This window comes from Lupinus angustifolius, chromosome LG14 (genome assembly GCF_001865875.1).
Source record: "Lupinus angustifolius cultivar Tanjil chromosome LG14, LupAngTanjil_v1.0, whole genome shotgun sequence".
In the NCBI taxonomy this organism is placed as follows: Eukaryota; Viridiplantae; Streptophyta; class Magnoliopsida; order Fabales; family Fabaceae; genus Lupinus; species Lupinus angustifolius.
Window position 1 is genome coordinate 190,179 of NC_032022.1, and position 18,758 is coordinate 208,936.

Consider the following 18,758-nt stretch of genomic DNA (forward strand, 5'->3'; position numbering starts at 1 on the left):
ACTACAAACCTAAACCTACTAAATTAGAAATGAAGAAGTATCGCCAATTAGGTTAAGAGCCAAGTAATTATCTATTTATTGATGTAAAAAATCAGAAAAAAATAGTTGAGAGAAAAATGTCTCATTGAACATCTTCACAATGAGTGCATACACATTGCTCGTCCAGAAAGTTATATTTTCTCTAGCAAATTTGCGCAACATATTTCTCATATTTGCGCAACATATTTCTCATATTCGTTGAGCTAGAAGAAATTTGCTCAATGAATCCATTAGGTCAAAGAGCTCAACCTTAAGTACTAAGTTTGCTAGCGAGTTGTGACTCACTCAAGGATGTTTTCTCTGCAAAATTTCGTGATCTATTGATTGTTCATAATGAAATTTCATATATTATACTCTTGATATCAAATTTGAACTCAATCTAATAGTGAAAGAATATGTGCTGTAATTTGGCTTAGACAACTCTTACTTAAATTCACTACTTTTCCATTCGAAATATACCTTAAAGTGAAATATCAAAAATATAAAACATTTCTAGTTGTATATACAAATGTAATCAATTGAAATTGAAAGATAATTGCAGAAGATCATAAACTTAAGATAAAATTTGCACTTATCTAGTGCTATAAAACTCTGTTCAGATGGGTCAGTTTAACCAATTTGATCATGAACCAACCTTTTAATATGTTGGAGTCTTTAATCTAACCAGTTTTACATCAACAACGAATTTACTCAGTCAATTTAAACCTAAAACTGATAACTTGGATGGATGGACCGATTGAACCGACCAAGTTAATCAAAACTATTTTTTTTTAAGAAAACCAAAATGATCTCTTTTAGATGAAAAGCTCAAGTAACTTATTTCTAATTACGTTTTTTATTTGTTAGCTTATAATATAAAAAAACTTTCATTGTTTAATTAAATTTTAAATTTATTGTGTACTTTTGTTGTAATTAAAGCATAGTGTATATGTTGTTTGATGATTTCTCAACTTATTTATGATATTTTATAGTAGTAAAATCTTCTTTGTTGGTTGTTTAATTAGGTATGATAATATTTTTAAATTTAAAATTTAAAATTATTAAATAACATTATATTATATAGTATTATGAATTTTCTAGATTTTTTTAATGTAAATTGTGTGGGTCGATCCAACCATGACTTATGGGCTATCAACCTATGTGTGATAAGAATGAGATGATGGGAAGGATAGGTTTAGGGGTTTGTTTGTTTTTAGTCTACCTGAATCTGCACTTATTTTATACTTAGATCTTTACTAATGTGTAAGTACTTGGTATGGAGTGTTTTCATCTTCAAGTTAACTACTTTTTAGAACAATCAAATTTTATTAATATCTTAAAAATCTAAATTTTGGCAAACATTTCATATAGGTATAACTACTGTTGAATTCAAATAAATTTTATACTCTGTTTTTTGGTATAGAACTGGGGGTAAACCGAATGATCTGGGTCTGACCGGGTGAGCTAGTGATGAATAAGTGGAGTTGACGTTGATTATTGTGGTAGACCGACCAGAGGAGGTACCTAAAAAGGTTTTCTGATGCTCAAGTTAGTAAGGGTTTAGAGAGAGATAGAGATACATAGTATAGGTAGAGAGAGAAGCGATTATCAGATAATAATAATAGAGATAAAATATTCCCTTATTTATAGGAGCAATGTAGCTGACATGTAGGCTGCCCATTAACCAGATTGGACGGTCGGTGGTGGCGCACAAGCTCTTCACGTGCTAGACTCAACGTGGTGTTGATCTGGGCCTTGAAGCCAAGCCCATAGGCCCAATATGATATTCTTGGCCTAACTCGGAAATATGGGGTGACCCAGAATGACCGGGTTGCCATGTGGTACCTTACTCTAATTGGACTAGGGTAGCCCGGGATGATGGTAGGGGACAACAACATACCCAATTTATTCGGGTATTGCCATTACGTACTCGGTTTATCCGGGCCGAAAAAGTTGCCCCCAATCTATCGGTATGCCTGAGCTTGAGGCATGCCGGTAGATTTATAGTAATGCGGGGTGTCGATGCGGTTTCCCAATGGTCTTTCAGTTCGCCATACTTGACGTTTTACCTGGGTTTGAAGGCGGTGTCGATCGTGTGTTGTAATCATCCTGGTCTGTTTATCCGCTCTAGTCCGGCTTAGCAGGTCTAGGTTGATGGTGGTCCCATCAACAACCCATAGGCATATGGTAGGTTATGATTACGCTTTGCCCTCACCGACACATGGTAGGTGAGGTGACGTTTCGCCTAGAGGTCTGGGATGCCCATTCGACACGTCTAATCGTTTCATCTCCTACGCGTTGGTTCAAGGGTCACCGTTGGATTGCACTCAGAGTTTTATTGGACGAGCCATATAACGTTTCAGGATGGGCCATGGGCGGGGCCCAATTCCAACTCTCCTCTATATATAGGGGACCCCTTCCTTCGTTATTTTTCACTTGACCTTTGAAAACTACTCATGTCGAGCTAACTTGCCTTTAGAATCCGAATAACTCTTTTAGCATCTTTCCAGCCTATCTACTTTTCTACTCGGCAATTTCTCATCCTTCTGCTTATTAGTCTATTTTTAAATTCCTGATGGTCAGTGGAAGGTCGAGTTCTGAGGGGGTGGAAGTCTTATCCGGGCCTCCACCCATTTTTTCTGCTCTAGTCGCCCTCCATGGGAGGCGAGTCCAGTCCACCCATGCTTCGGGTAGTAGTCGATCTATTCGAAGGCAGTCTAGATGGCTCTCGCTGACAGCTCTTCTGTGAGGTTTGCAGAGGAAGAGAGGCGAAGGGAACATCGTTCCCATGGATCGAGCGCCTTTAACCAGAAGTGGTGTCCAGTCTTGGGTAAATTATCCAACTCGGATTCTCTTGCTGCTTCTGGTAACAAGTTAATTATGGATCGGAACTACGATGATCGTGTAGGTCGGTTGGTCATCCCGAGGAAGATGAAAAGCCTAGATACCCCATATTGGTGGGTGGACCGCGAAGTGTTAAGGTCTCTTATTGTCTATATGCCGTATCATAAACCTGTTATGGAGGTATTGACCTGCTATAGTAATGATGTCATGTGGTACGGACCGACAGACTAAGAGCGGGTGTGCCAGAACATGTTGGCCGAGAACCAAAACCAATACAACTTTTATATGTACGAGTATGTCTTTCAGCGGATTGGAGTGAGAATCCCATTCGACGAATGGTACGTGCAGGTGTTACACCACCTTCAAGTGGCCCTTGGGGGATATGATCCTTATACGTAGGTACTCAAATTTATAATTCATATTTATAATCTACTTAAAATTCACATAAACAAACAACTTTAAGTCTTTAACAAATTCAAAATCTAAATTATAAAACATATATTAATCCAAAAGTATCACTTAACAACCGCAAAATATAAATAAATAACACAAGTTCACAACTCACTCTACAAAACAAATAAATTTGGAGTTTTAATATTTAACACCAAGGAGTCAAAGTTGTCTCATATCGATATTATATTTTTCCACCAAATCCTATTTTCAGACACTACTCCAAGATTACACAAATCTCACTAAGATTACATGAACCAAAAAGTGTAATCTATATATGCCTTGGAAACATGTGCCTTGAAGTGTTGAAGAATGGTTGGAAAGATTGGTCACCTTGTAATTGATTTTTAAGTTTTTTTTCAAAAAAAATATATGTATATAAACTGGCCGGTTGAGTAAAATACCGGCCGGTTCATCGATTTTTGACCGGTTTTGATACTTGATCGGTTCAACACCTGTATCGTACCAGTTAGGGGTCCGGTTCATCGGTTTTCCGGTTGAACCAGCCGATACGAAATGATTTTTACAACATTGCTTTATGTATAGTCCCTTAATTCCTTTATATGTGTTATTATGAGTTACTCACTTTATGTATACTCCCTTAATTCCTTTATATGTGTCGTTTTATTCATATATATTTATTATTAGCAAAGTTTAAGATAATATTAATTACTCATTTATCATTTATATATTTATCAGTATTGATGTGGAGAGAGAGAAAACAATTGTGAAACAAAGTGAGGAAGGAATTGAGAATGATATAAAAAGAAAACCAATATCTATATTGTTTAAAAAGATTTGTTTGTGTCAAAAGACCTAAAATGACATTTATAAAGGAATGTGGGAATTTTAGAGTTATATTCCTATTTACATTTCATATTCTATAATTTCTCTACAATAGAATTATCTTTACCCCTTATTTGTTTTTCATATTTTTTTCTTATTATTGTATAGACAAAGAAAATAATTAGAATGATAAAATAAGGAAAGAAAATAACAATTATATAATTAAAAATAAGTATAATATCTATCAACTATCGGTGTAAAGATTTATACACAATTACTATATTATTCACCATTCATTTGTATTACTTTTTCTGAATAGTCAGCAATGATGAAAATAAATGGTAAATGATAGATCGTTAGTGTATAAAACTCATATACTACCAGTACGTGTATTTTCCATTTAAAATTCGTATAATTAATGTTTTATTTGGTTAGTATACAAAAATAAACAATATTTTTAAATGCATTGAATAATATTTCACATTAAAATAATATTATGTAATATTTTCGGCTTCACATTAAAATATATTTATTTTTCCTTAAAAGAGGAATTTTATTTTGTAGAGCAACCAAAATGCTCAAATGTCAAATTTGAAATCTAAAATTGGGGAGTATTCTCTCTAGATATGGTACATCAAAAATTAAACAAAAAATAAGATACGAGAATTTTTTTTATTTTTTTTGTACTATTCTCTTACCTTTTGGTAAGAAATTAATTTTTTTTCCAGAGTTTTTAATTGTCTCTTATTAAATGTTGCTTACAAGAATCGAATCTTCGACCTTGAGAATTTAGTAGGGTTATATCACTAAATCAATATTTTGTTGGTTGACAATTTTCCATTTAGATTGCAGTCTGAGAATCAAATCTTCAACCTTGAGAATTTAGTAAGATTATATACTAAACCAACGTTTTGTTGATAGAAAATTTTCCATTTAGATCACAGTAATATTTTTATCCTTAAAAGAAAATAAAAAAAAAAACAATTTTTTGGTACGGGAGATTTATCCCCCAAAACGCAGCACGTGTAGGACCATACTTACAAAACATCATGAATCCATATAAATACCTTAAACATGATTCAGAAACTTCAATTTCACATTTTTTTTTTCCTTTCTTTTCTTCTAAATTTTATTTGACTTTTTTCTCAGCAGTTTCTTCGTCATAGCTCCAAGGTACCTTTTCCTTCACCCTCATGATTTCTCATTCTTCTCTGATCCCTCTCAAATCTAATCCTTTTTTTCTTTCATATTTCATTCCAATTCAATAATCCATCAACACATTAACACACAATCACTAACATATATTGATAATTATAATATATGATTATGTTTGTTCTGTATTATAATTTCAATATTAGGTTTTAGGTTTTTCCGAATCTGAATTCTATTCATTTTCTCCTTAATTATTGTTATTGTTATTATTAAAAGGATGAGTTTTTAAATTACTAATGATGTTAGAGCAGTATTATGATTATTAATTTATTATGTTTGGTATGCTTTAACAATGATTATGATGAGATTCTGTCTTATATTTTCTAAATGGGATTTAATTGCTCTAATTTTTTTGTTAATTATTGTTTACAGGATAGTTTTGCGAATAATTAACTATGTTAGAGCAGTTACTGATATTTACAAGAGGGGGGTTAATCCTCTGGACTTGTAAAGAACTTGGGAATGCTTTGAAAGGTTCACCAATTGACACCTTGATCCGTTCATGTCTTTTGGAGGAGCGATCTGGTGCGGCGTCATACAATTATGATGTACCGGGGGCTTCCTATACCCTTAAATGGACCTTTCACAATGAGCTTGGACTTGTGTTTGTTGCGGTTTATCAACGGATCCTTCATCTTTTGTACGTGGAGGATCTGCTTGCTATGGTGAAGCGCGAGTTTTCGCAGGTTTATGATCCGAAAAGGACTGTTTACAATGATTTCGATGAGACTTTTAGGCAGTTGAAAATGGAAGCCTTGGCTCGTGCTGAGGATTTGAAGAAGTCGAATCCGGTGGGTAAGCCTGTGGGGGGTAATAATGGCAAGAAGCAAGGGCAGGGGAATAATAAGTCTGGACTCGAAGGAGGTAGTAAGAAGAAGAGTGAAGGTGGTTTGAAGGATGACGGCAGTGGCGATGGTAATGATAATAAGGGTGATGATAATAAGGGTCGTAAGTTGGAGAATGGGTACTCCAATGGCAATTTTGTTACTAAAGATTCTAATGTGGATAGTAATGTGAATGGTAGAGACTATGCAAGTTCCGGTAATGGGGCTTTTGATGTAAATAAGCTTCAGAAGCTTAGGAGTAAAGGTAGCAAGAAAACAGATATTGTACCCAAGGCCTCCAAGGCAGATCCAAACAAAAAGGCGACGAAGAAAAATAGAGTTTGGGATGATGCCCCTGTTGAAAAAAAACTGGACTTTACTGATAATGCAGGTGAAGATGGGGACAGGAAGATAGATTTTGTGGCTCCAGTTCAAGGTGAAAGTATGATGGACAAAGAGGAGATTATTAGCAGTGAAAGTGAGGATGAGGAGGAGGAGGAGGAGGAGGATGATGTGGGGAAGAAGAGCAAGCCTAGTGCTAAAAACAAGGGTTGGTTTTCATCCATGTTCCAGAGGTAGGATTGCTCTGCTTATTCTTTATATATTGTGCATTCAGCTGGCTTTATTGGCATATTTCATTTTGTTAACTTATTTGATATCTTGCTGGGTTAATCTGCAGTTTAACTTATATTTACTATGGGGGATTGTTGCTCTCATGCTTTACGTCTTTGAATTGATAAACAACTGTACATTGTATGTGAAGACTTCATATTTTGTAACATTGCTTTCTTGATATACCATTATGTTTTGGTTGTATTAGTAATGACTTCATGCAGGCAATTAAAATTATGATGTGTATACCTTAAATTGAAAACTTGTCGGTGCGAAGTGAGTTCAGTGTACTGCTTCTTTTGGCATTTTATACACATATATCATCAAGAAGCCCTTCTCATTCACTTTGAAATGTTGTTCGATATGTTAGGCTATTTCACCTGAAACTTTGGAAAGGGTTAGACGGGAACAAAAAAATAGTTATTCTTCAAAGGCCAATTTAAAAATGTTGTACCTGCAACTTTTGAATGATCAATTTATAACTTCTAGTTTGATTTTCTTATTCTGTCTTGTTTTTATTTTCGTCTTTTCACTGAAATGACTAATCAGAATATTGATATTTGTGCACATACTCTTGCTCAGTATTGCAGGGAAGGCTAATTTGGAAAAGTCAGATTTAGAACCAGCTTTGAAGGCTCTAAAAGATAGGCTCATGACCAAGAATGTGGTATGTGTTTCTACTCAATAGAATTTCTTTGTTTCTTTCGTTTTTCGTTTTACATTATACTGGGTATCCATTGGCCCTTTGCCTAGCTAATGTTATTTACATTGTGTGTTGCTTGTAGGCTGAGGAAATAGCTGAGAAATTGTGTGAATCAGTGGCCGCAAGTCTTGAAGGCAAAAAGCTAGCCTCATTTACAAGGATATCTTCAACGGCGCATGTTTGTTACTATATTACTATCCAGATTTTATGTTGCCTTTTATTTATAAATAAACTTGTATAGCATTTTTACCAATAGTGTGCTTAAAAATATTAATGCAGGCAGCAATGGAAGAAGCACTTGTTCGTATTTTAACTCCAAAACGTTCTATTGATATACTGAGGGATGTGCATGCTTCTAAGGAACAAAGGAAACCATATGTTGTTGTATTTGTTGGTGTTAACGGAGTGGGAAAATCCACTAATCTAGCTAAGGTGGAGAAAAATGATTTTGTTTCTCCAATTTATTTGAGATTCCATATGTAGGGTGTGCTTTTTAACCAGATGGCAATGACTTATTTTATGTGTCATTCTGTAGGTTGCTTACTGGCTTCTGCAGCACAATGTTAGTGTCATGATGGCTGCTTGTGATACATTTCGATCAGGGGCTGTTGAGCAGCTGCGGACTCATGCTCGAAGACTTCAGGTTTATTTCAGTTTACTGCTTAAATATTTGTCCAGTTCATGCCACAGAATCTTTTAGAAGAAGCATATAATCCTATGATTTCCTTCTTTCAGATCCCCATATTTGAGAAGGGCTATGAGAAAGATCCCGCCATTGTGGCAAAAGAAGCAATTCAGGAAGCTACACGCAATGGTTCAGATGTTGTTCTAGTTGATACTGCTGGTCGTATGCAGGTATTACTACATTTATTGTCAAGAGTTTCATGTTTATAACTGCAACTGTTTGGGTCAATATGAAGTTTGCATGTCTACAAATACTGGCCAACTATGCTCTGTTTCTGTTCTTTTGTGTTATAGTAATTCTAAACAGTGAACCTACATGTGTTGTATGCGTTATTGGGATAGATGACCATTCGTTCTCATATTGAATTGGGTGAATAGTTACGGCTATATGTGAATATAGTATCACAATAACAATAATATATGTATGTATATGGATGTTTTTATGTTCATCTGATTTGTCATTTCTGGTTGGCAGGATAATGAACCATTAATGAGAGCACTATCGAAACTCATCTACCTCAATAATCCAGACTTAGTCTTATTTGTTGGAGAAGCACTGGTTGGTAATGATGCAGTTGATCAGCTTTCAAAGTTCAACCAGGTCAATTCTATGTTTCTTGAACAACTTTATTATTTGTATTACTGGATTTGGCACCTCCCTCACATTTGCATACTGTACATGTTCTTTACCTCAAAATTTGAGATACTTTGATATTCACTCACACATATCAATTTACAGTGTCTAAGCTCGATGTCCAACCCGGCTGTACAAAAAACTATCATCCTTTGTTTAACATGTGTCCAACTTCAACTTTTTTCTTAGCTATGTTTCCTATGTTGAAACCTCAAACTATTTTACTGCAGAAACTCGGGGACCTCTCACCATCTTCTAATCCAAGATTGATAGATGGGATCTTGCTCACAAAGTTTGACACTATCGACGATAAGGTATATGAATTTACAAGTTGCAAATAAAGATGAATGAAGCTTTGGCTTGACATTTGAATCTTGTTGATGAATATTGAATAATATTGTTGTCTAATTTATGATGGTTCCATTTATCAGGTGGGTGCTGCACTTTCAATGGTTTACATATCTGGTTCTCCTGTCATGTTTGTGGGGTGTGGACAGTCCTACACTGATCTCAAGAAACTAAATGTCAAATCAATTGTTAAGACCCTCCTTAAATGAAAGACATAAGCTGGTTTATTTTCTATTGCACAAGGTTGTTCACCTCTCTGAATGTTTCTGTTTGATGATGAACTTGTTTTTGTCCCCTTTGATCCCAATACTTTGTTGGAAAGTACTATGTGGTTGTGACTTGTGAGGCCAATTTGGTTTGTTTAAATTAATGACATGTTTCATTATACCTTAAATTCTCTGGGAAACTAGTCGTTTATTCTTTTACAAAATGTCCTAGAAAATAATTTATGCATTAATAATATTAGTGTATTATCTATCATTCATATATAATATATTAATAATGAAAGATGTACTAACTCTGTAAAAAAAAATCGGTTGATATGAGATAGAATATAGATATTAAACTCATTAATTATATAGAATCATGTAATACAATGCCAGGAACAAAGCTGATATTTTCATTTTTGGTTTGCACCATACACGAGAAGTATGATCACTGATTTCCAAGACTGGCTCTATTGAGTTAATAAAGCTAAAGAATCTTGAATATATTGTATAAAATGAAAAATACAACTTTGAAAGATTAAAAAGATAGCATTGAAAAGCACATCATTTTTCAGTACAAAGTTTCAATCTTTAATTCAGTAACTAATGCACTCACCATATTACTTGTTAAAAAAGCCAAGACGATATAAGGTTTTGTTATTTAAGAAAAAAATATTTGTAATAGCGTATATGAGTTATATACATCATTGTTGCATTATCAATTATTTCATATTTAATTATTATTGACTAATAAAAATAATAATTCAAATGATATAATAATTTTATGTTAATCTTTAATTCTTTGACGATTATCCAATAAATTTATGGTTTTTGTTTTATTTAAAAAAAACAAGCAATTCTATTGGTTATTTTGTATACTAGTGAATATTTTTATGTCAAAAATGATTTAAAAATATACTTTATCAGTGAATTTATATTAAATATATTTTATGATTATTATATTTTGGTAAATAATTTATGAACAATATCTCTCATATTACTTTATATGATAACATTGTCTTATTTTGGTTTTTGACTAAATTAATTGTAACTACCATAATGTTTATTATAAAATATTTAAAATGATATTTTTTTTATTCATTATCCATAATTATACAACACTTACTTTATTTTATATATATAACATAAAAATATAATAAAGAGAATAATACAACAACAATTATATAGTATTATAATAAAAAAAAACATATTATTGTGCTATATATTATTATAATGAGAAGAGATTCATTTACTCAAAAAGTAAGTTTATTAAATTTACTTTCAATCCTAGTCATCAACTTTAAGGATATCCAATGATATCAATTAGTAAGTAGATCTAAATCATTAAATGTCTATAGAATTAATGGTTATGATGAAGAGTAAGTTTAAAAAACTTACTTTGGAGTAAGTGAATTTCCACTCTATTATAATTATTAATTTGTTATTCTCTTTTTTATATTTTTATGTTACATATAGAAATCTTATCTACCCTAAAATAAAAGTGATGTCATTTGTTAACACGGGAGTTCTTAAATCTCTTTATTTTGTTATGTAATTGTTGGGTAGGAAATTAGATCTACACCATGTAAAGAAGAATAAGAGAAATAATTAAGAACAAAGACTGGATTTTTCATTCATTACCTTTCCAATTCCATTAAATACTATTACAGGATAACCTGCTAATTGATTTGAATCGTAGAAGGGATATAAGGAATTAATCCAAATCAATTCATCACATAGTCTCCCAACCATGCAGGCTTTAATATAATTTTCACTGATAAGATGTTATTCGGAGAAAAACTTGTATTGAGACGTATCAAACACGTTATATTTGATGATAAATGTATTAATTTTGTTAGTGTTATTGTTTAGGACTAAACATTAATTAAAATTAAAATTTTAATATGTTGTCAAAATTTTCTTCGATGTCTATGTATGTCTTTCACACAAGTCTATTATTATATGTAGGGATGACAATATGGACCAGTCTGGCCCACCTTTGGCCTGCCAAAATATGGGCTAGCTGGGCCTAGCTCTTATTGCTAAAATGGCTCAAAATGTTAGACTAATTCATATTTGACAGGGCTGGCAGGTCGGCGGATTGACCCATTTTTTTAATATTTTTGCAGAGATTTTAATATTTTGGATCAAATATGATATAAACTTCAATTATTTTTTTTATGGAATAATATAATTACCTTTTCCACAAAAATTTCCTTAAATACTAGGAGTTTCACACCAAGTGAAAAACATTATCTTAACATTACAGGAAGTTATAAGATTCTTGTACCTAATAAATTAATTATTTAAGTTTAAATCCTAACATTCTCTCTATCCATATATCCTACACCGCCAATAAGATTAAAATATCGCTACATCAATCCATCACTCTTTGTGATAAGCACTCGAAGAAATATACCATTTGGAGTTAAAGTGTCAAGTCATTCACATTAGATCAAGTAGGGGTGGCAATATGGGTCAGCCTGGTCCGGTCTGGCCCACCTTTGACGCGGCAAAATATGAGTTGGCCTGGTCCAACCTTATTACTAAAAGGGCTCAAATCCATAGCCTGACCTGCTAAAAATGTTAATCCAAACGGGCTGGCCCGTCGGGCCAAGCCCATGTTGCCATCTTAATTATATACGCTGATGATGGATTTTTGTTAATAAGGACATGCTTTCGAACTTATAATACAAAATATAAATATATTTAACACACCTCTCAACTTTATTTTCCTAAATACAAGTGGCATGTAAAGTTAGTACAGAATCTAGATACGATGCCTAATTGAATAAGTATACTTATTAGATTAAATGAATGTCAATCCAATTCGTAGAGGGAAATGGAGACCAAGAAAAGCCATAAGTATAATAATTAAGAAATAATTTTTCAACAAATATGATTAATGGTAGAACATTATGTCCTCGTTAGATCCATGTAACTAACCTTACTTGATGAGATAAATGTTTGATTATTGTTGTTGTATTTACTTAAAAGATGAACAATTGAACACTATCATTATCATTCATGTCAAATCATCAAGAATAATGTAGAGTGTAAGCATACATTGATATACATAGAGAATATGAGGAATGATCATACACGTGCCCTTTATCTTGCATTCACTAACTCCATATTCATGATAGAACATGAAAGTTCTTTGATCTTTCAAATGAAGACCATCCTTAGCTTTAATTCCCCTTCAATGAGATGAAGAGAGTTAATTTGTTTGTATTGTGTTTGTGTGTCTTCAATTCAATTGAGGACAACAATCCCTTATTTATAAGAAGTTCATGCTCTTTCATGAAGAGCTACATCTCACTAAACTCACCATCTTTCACGAAGCAAGATCTTCTGTATAGTTTACATCACAATTATGTCCATAACAATAAATCTTACTTCGTTAGATCACTTTAATTTAATTAATTAAAATAATGGTTTTTGCACATTTAAATATTGCGTGTTTGACATGTAGTTTCTAACATTGTGGGTTTGTTCGACAAAATGAGCTTGTAGTTTGTAGGTGTAAGTTTGTATATAATAGTTTGAGTTTGTAGGTGTAAGTTTGTATCTAGTAGTTTGAGCTTGTAATTGTTATGCCGCAAGAAGCTTACAGTTGTGTAGACAACTTATCGAATTAGAATTATTCGGTAAAACTAACTATGAAACTAGTTTAAATTTGTTAAGCGACTAAAAAAATATACTACTTATTTATTTAGTTCTTTTATTAATTATATTATAATTTAGTGATCAGTGTAATTAAATATGTAAATAAATAAATAAAAATATTACTTATTTGGTAAAAATTAGCTTTTGAATGTTATAAGTCTAAAAGTTATAGAGGAATTTAATCTTCAATGTTTTATTTTCTCTTCTTTTAATGCAAAGTGGAAACTGTTTATGTATAAAAAAAATGTAACAATTTCATATTGAATTTAAGTTGTACAAACAACATTACTTCTGCTATTTGTACATAAATTGAATGGGCAAGTGATTTTATATTATTAGATATCATACAATTTTGATATGTGATATTTAGAGATTAATTTTGTCTATCTAATATTTTTTATTCTTTACTATTATTTTGTGTAATTAAATACAAAATCCTCAACTCTCTTTCTTCAACTTTCTTAGTCCATTCTTTTCATTTTTACTTCATTGTTGACTTCTAATTTTTTTGGAATAGTCATAACAAAACTACAATTTAAAATAAATTTTTATCTGCCACAAAAATTTTATTAATAAGGGAGTGCCTAAAATACCCCAAAATAAAACTACGAGTTATCTTTGACAAATTTTAAAATAATTATTATGACTATTATTTCTCCTTCCTATTTCGTATTATATGACTCTTGGACACAAGTTTACTAGGTAATTTGTGACAAGTGAGTATAATTTGTCTACATTCTTTACAACTTCTCAATGTTTAACTTTTCACACATAAATTTTTTACTATTGAAGAATTCACAAGTAAGACTTTTCTAATATTTAACTTTTGTCATAAGTTAATATTTTGTCTACCTTCCTCACAATTTCTCTATGTTTAATTATTTATAGGTAAAATTTCCATAAAATGAAGAACTCACCCCTTAAACTTTTCTAACATTTTCCCCATAGTCACTCATTTTAATTTTTATCACACGTTAACATTTTGTTTACATTTCTCACAACTTCTCTATATTTAATTTTTTGACGTGTAAAATTTTCACCGACGAAATAATTGACATATAAGACTTTTCTGACATTTTTCTCTCTCTTCACTCACTTATTTTACTTTTTGTCGCAAATTAACATTTTGTTTATATTCATAATAACTTCTCAATGTTTAATTGTTAATAAGTAAATTTTTCATTCATCCAATAACATTCTATATTTCATTCAATTTTATATATTTCAAATTGCTCAATGTGTGATATTTTTTATTTTACACATTTATATTATACTAATTTGAGCTAACACACAAGTATACTGCGTTTTAAAATTAAGATGCTTTTTTCTTCTTCGTTTAAAGTTGAGATGCTTTTTTCATATTGGAGACAGTAATATATCAACACGCCTCTTTGCCTAATAATAGATTTATAATTTATAAATATAGAGACTAAATTAAATCATAAATGTCAAGAAAACTAAAGACTAAATAAATATTTCGTTATTACTATTACTATTACTAACGTAGATAAAAAAAGGACAAGTCTCTCATATCATCACACCCCAATTTTATGTACCAGCAAAAATCATCCCAATTCTAAAAAATGAGCTTGGAGCCAGTTAAGATATACAAAACTACATTTTCTTTTTCATGCAATAATCCATTATTTATTTTCAGCTAGCCAATGCACAAATCACATTTCCCTTCCTAATCTTTAACACTAGAAAATATATGGTTTGGTTTAAGTGGAAAATGTTTATTTTTTAAAGTAGAATATGAGTATAAGTTTCATGGAGAAAAATATATAATAAATCTTTAATCTTATTAGCCGAGTTTGTCTATCAGGATCGAATGAAATACTTTTAATGATCACAACAATGACTATTATTGAGAATATTTATTTTTTTTATACCAAAACAAATGTGGTATGTTCAAATTTAAATTTTAAAAGTCAAAAGTTCAATTCTTAAGAGCAATACTTGTTGAGAGGGACAACCACAAACCCTGAAATTGATTAGTTTCTTACAAAAAAAAAAAAAAGACGAATGAATAATAACAGAAAAAAATTAAATTTTGAAGTCTGAATTGTTCACAGGTAAAAAGTTGAAACGAAAATTTGATTATGTTTTCATTCTCATAAAATTGACTTATTTAAAGGACCACATATTGCATTACAGCAGTAGAGGATCATAACACATCGGTTTCATCTATGTTAAGCCAAAGTCATCAAAACAATTACCTAGTGGCATGATACACGAGACTCACATTTAATATACAGTCTTATCCCAAAACAATTACATAGCCAAATATTTAATTTACCTTGTAGAAAATCTCTTACCACTTAAGACTTTCAAGCTATTTTTGAAGGTAGTCATTGATCAACAACCATTTGTCAAACACGAAAGACTCTAACCCTACAACCTCCACTTGTTCATAACACATTGTTTTCCGCCTAGAATTTCTTCTAACCAACCCCATATATGTCCCTTTCTTTCTTACAACAACACTTTCATAAACACCTCAACCTATAAACATAAAATCATACTCATAACAAAAAAAGGTGAACATCATTTCATTGCACAGACATAACAAAAGAAGAAAAAAGCCAATATGGTAGGTCAAGGAAAAGTGAAAATGGCAGAAGCTGGAACAGTGAAAGGGCATCATTCACCTGCACAACATTGCCCAGAGGTACTTCACCAACGTAAGAAAATGCCTATGAGTCCCATGACAATGGCTATTGGTGGCTTTGCTGCAACTTTTGTGATTGGTTATACTGTTTTGTACTCCAAGAAGAAGCCTGAAGCTTCAGCCATGGATGTTGCAAGGGTTGCTTCTGGCACTTCCAATCCAGAGAATACTCATCCCAGAAACTAGAAGCATCAATATACATCATCACCAACTCGAAGTACAATATTTAACTTTATTATAAAATATTATAGCGTCGTTCGACCCATGTAGTTGATCCATGCGATAAAAACTTAGTTGTTATTGTTTTTAGTAGTTTTGTTTTGTATTATGTTTTCTTTCTTATTCATTCATCTCTTGGTTTTATTTACTTTATTTTTTATACAACCCTATAACCTTTATATTCTTCCTTTTTATATCACTGTACCATGACATCAAGGATGATGATTCATGAGGAATATGCTATTGCTAAAAGTGGTTAGCCTTTTTTGATTCTTTGTCAATATCTATTAATCTATTATTATTATTATTATTATTATTGATACATTTATAGTCTTGAACACATTTGTTCTCATTCACCACTATATATGTCTTTGATGTTATACATAGTCTATGCTTGAATAAAAGATGAAAGTTATACTAGGTAGTCCACAATCAATGTAAAACTTTGTTAAATCTCTATGATATGATCAGTGATATGATAATGTTAATATTAACTTGTTGTCCAGAAACAACACGTTATATCTCATGAGTATAATTTCAAAAGAAGTTAATTCACTAATCTAGGATACAAATTGAAACATTGAATATAGTCACTCTTACAAGCAAATCAATGAAAATAGTTAAGACAATGATTAGGATGTGGATTAATTTTATATGCTGCAAGAAACTAAGTGGGAAAAGGCAAGGGAATTAGACATTTCAGGTTTTAAGCTATGGTATACCATTAACACAAAGATCGAGAAAAGGGGTGACTATAATTATAGATAAGGAATGAAAGAAGAGTATGGTGGATGTAAAGAGAATAAAGGATAGGATCATATTTCTAAAGTTTGAAATAAAGGAAGACACTTTTATTGTGATTAGTGCTTATGCACTTCGGGTAGGTCTAGATGATCATCAAAAGATAAATTTTTGGGAGAACTTAGAAGTTGTGGTCCAGACAATAACTTTAAGAGAAAAGATTTTTCTCAAAGGTGATCTTAATGGGCATGTGGGGAAAAAACACTAGAGGATTTGAATGTGTTCATGGTGAACATGGAATAAGAGAATCAAATATGGAAGATCGAACTATTCTAGACTTTTCTTCAATTTTTGATTCACAGTAGCCAATTTGTGTTTGAAGAAGCAAGAGGAGCACCTTATCACATATAAGAGTGAAGTTGCAAATTCTCAAATAAAATTTCTTCTGATAAGGAAATCAAATAGAAAGTTTTGCTTGAACTGCAGAGTCATACCTTAAGAGAACTTAACGAACCAACATAGAGGTTTTGGTTTTGGATGTAAGGGTCAAGAGCATAGTGGATAGAAAAGGGAAACCAAAGGTCCCAAAGATTAAATGGTGAAAATTGAAGGGAAGAGAATGTAGGAACTTCAATCGAAGGGTTTTGGAAGAAGGATTTTGGAAGATACAAGGATGTGCTATAATATGTGGCAAGAGATGACCAAAGGAATTAGGAAGATAATAAAAGAGATACTAGGCGAATCTAAAGACTTTGGATCAAGGGGTAAAGAATCATGGTGGTGGACAAAAGTGTCCAAGACAAATTTAAGGTGAAAAGTTAATGTTATCTATCATGGTCGTTGTGTAAAAATTCTGAAAGATGGAAAAAATACAAGGTAGCTAAGAAAGAGAGCAAGAAAATGGTAAGCGAAGCTAAAGATAAAGTGTATGATGGGTTATACAAATGTCTAGGTACCAAGGGATGAGAAAGAAATATCTACAGACTTTCAAGGAGTAGGAAAAGAAAGACAAGAGACTTGAGCATGGTGAAATGCACTAAAGATGAAAATGGAAAAGTCTTGGTGAAGGACAAAAATGAAAAGGATATATGGGACAACTATTTTCACATGCTTTCAATGAAGGACATGATTTCTTGTTTTTTTAATAGACTACATACGAAATATGAGGATCAATATTTCACTTTTTATTGTAGAAATCGGGAGTTGGAAGTGAAAGAAGCTTTGAAAATGATGAAGAATGAAAAAGTGATTGGACCACATAATATACTTATTGAGGTCTGGAAGATTCTAAGAGATCAAGAAATTAGGTGACTCACAAATTTGTTTAATGAGATCATGAAGTTTAAAAAGATGCTAAACGAGTGGAGGAGAAACATCTTAATTCATATTTATAAGAACAAGGGTGACATACAAAATTGTGCAAACTATAAGATGATTAAGCTCACGAGTCATACTATAAAGCTACAAGAGGGGACAATTGAGTGGAGGTTGAGACAAGAGATAAATATCACTGGAAATCAATTTGGTTTTATGTCAGGGAGGTCAATCATGGAGGCTATATACTTGCTACACCAATTACCGAAAAGATATCAAAGGAAACAATTAGACATTCCCATGAGCTTCATTGATTTAGAAAATATGTATAATAAGATGCCTAAAGAGGTTTGTCGATTGCTCTAGAGAAGAAAGGTTTTTGCATTGTCTATATTCGAGCAATCGGTGATATATATGATGAGGTCAAGACCAGGGTGAGAACATCAAGGGTCAACATTGAGTCCAATGCATGCTCTTTGCGGAAAATATTGTCTTAATGGGGGACTCGAGAGAGGAATTAATTGAGAAGTTAGAATTATGCAGACAAGCTTTAGAAGCATGCACATGGATTCGATATAACTCTAAGTAAGAATAATATATGGAGTGTTAGTTTAGCTAGAGGTGAACAAACTCTATTGTAAAGGTAAAGATTGAAGATAATAACACACCACAAGTCACTAGATTTAGGTATATTGGGTTAGTCATATAAGACGCTGGAGAAAATGACGGACATGTGAACCATAGGATTCAAGCGGGTTAGATGAAATTGTGGAGTGCTTCGAGTGTCATTTGTGGAAAAAAAGGCACAACTCAAGCTTAATAG

General features: G+C 32.1%; 1 protein-coding gene across 2 annotated transcripts; it reads left to right on the forward strand.

The window, feature by feature from the left end:
* On the forward strand, positions 5,136 to 9,509 carry LOC109326949 (signal recognition particle receptor subunit alpha-like). Of its 2 annotated transcripts, XM_019559884.1 has the most exons (10): positions 5,136 to 5,271; positions 5,683 to 6,709; positions 7,329 to 7,413; positions 7,532 to 7,627; positions 7,729 to 7,881; positions 7,985 to 8,092; positions 8,185 to 8,304; positions 8,609 to 8,734; positions 8,998 to 9,081; positions 9,199 to 9,324. In XM_019559884.1, the coding sequence occupies exons 2-10, from the start codon at positions 5,706 to 5,708 to the stop codon at positions 9,322 to 9,324; spliced, it is 1,902 nt and encodes a 633-aa protein (XP_019415429.1). In that variant the 5' UTR covers positions 5,136 to 5,271; positions 5,683 to 5,705. The 2 variants fall into 2 exon arrangements, with proteins under 2 accessions (XP_019415429.1, XP_019415430.1); XM_019559885.1 differs by lacking the exon at positions 5,136 to 5,271 and having other exon boundaries at positions 5,706 to 6,709; positions 9,199 to 9,509.

Excerpts from the sequence above, each read along its gene's own strand:
- LOC109326949 (XM_019559884.1), top strand. The coding sequence starts at position 5,706 with ATGTTAGAGCAGTTACTGATATTTACAAGAGGGGGGTTAATCCTCTGG. Across the intron at positions 7,628-7,728 it reads GGATATCTTCAACGGCGCAT|GCAGCAATGGAAGAAGCACT; the intron begins GTTTGTTACTAT and ends ATATTAATGCAG. Across the intron at positions 9,082-9,198 it reads TTGACACTATCGACGATAAG|GTGGGTGCTGCACTTTCAAT; the intron begins GTATATGAATTT and ends TCCATTTATCAG.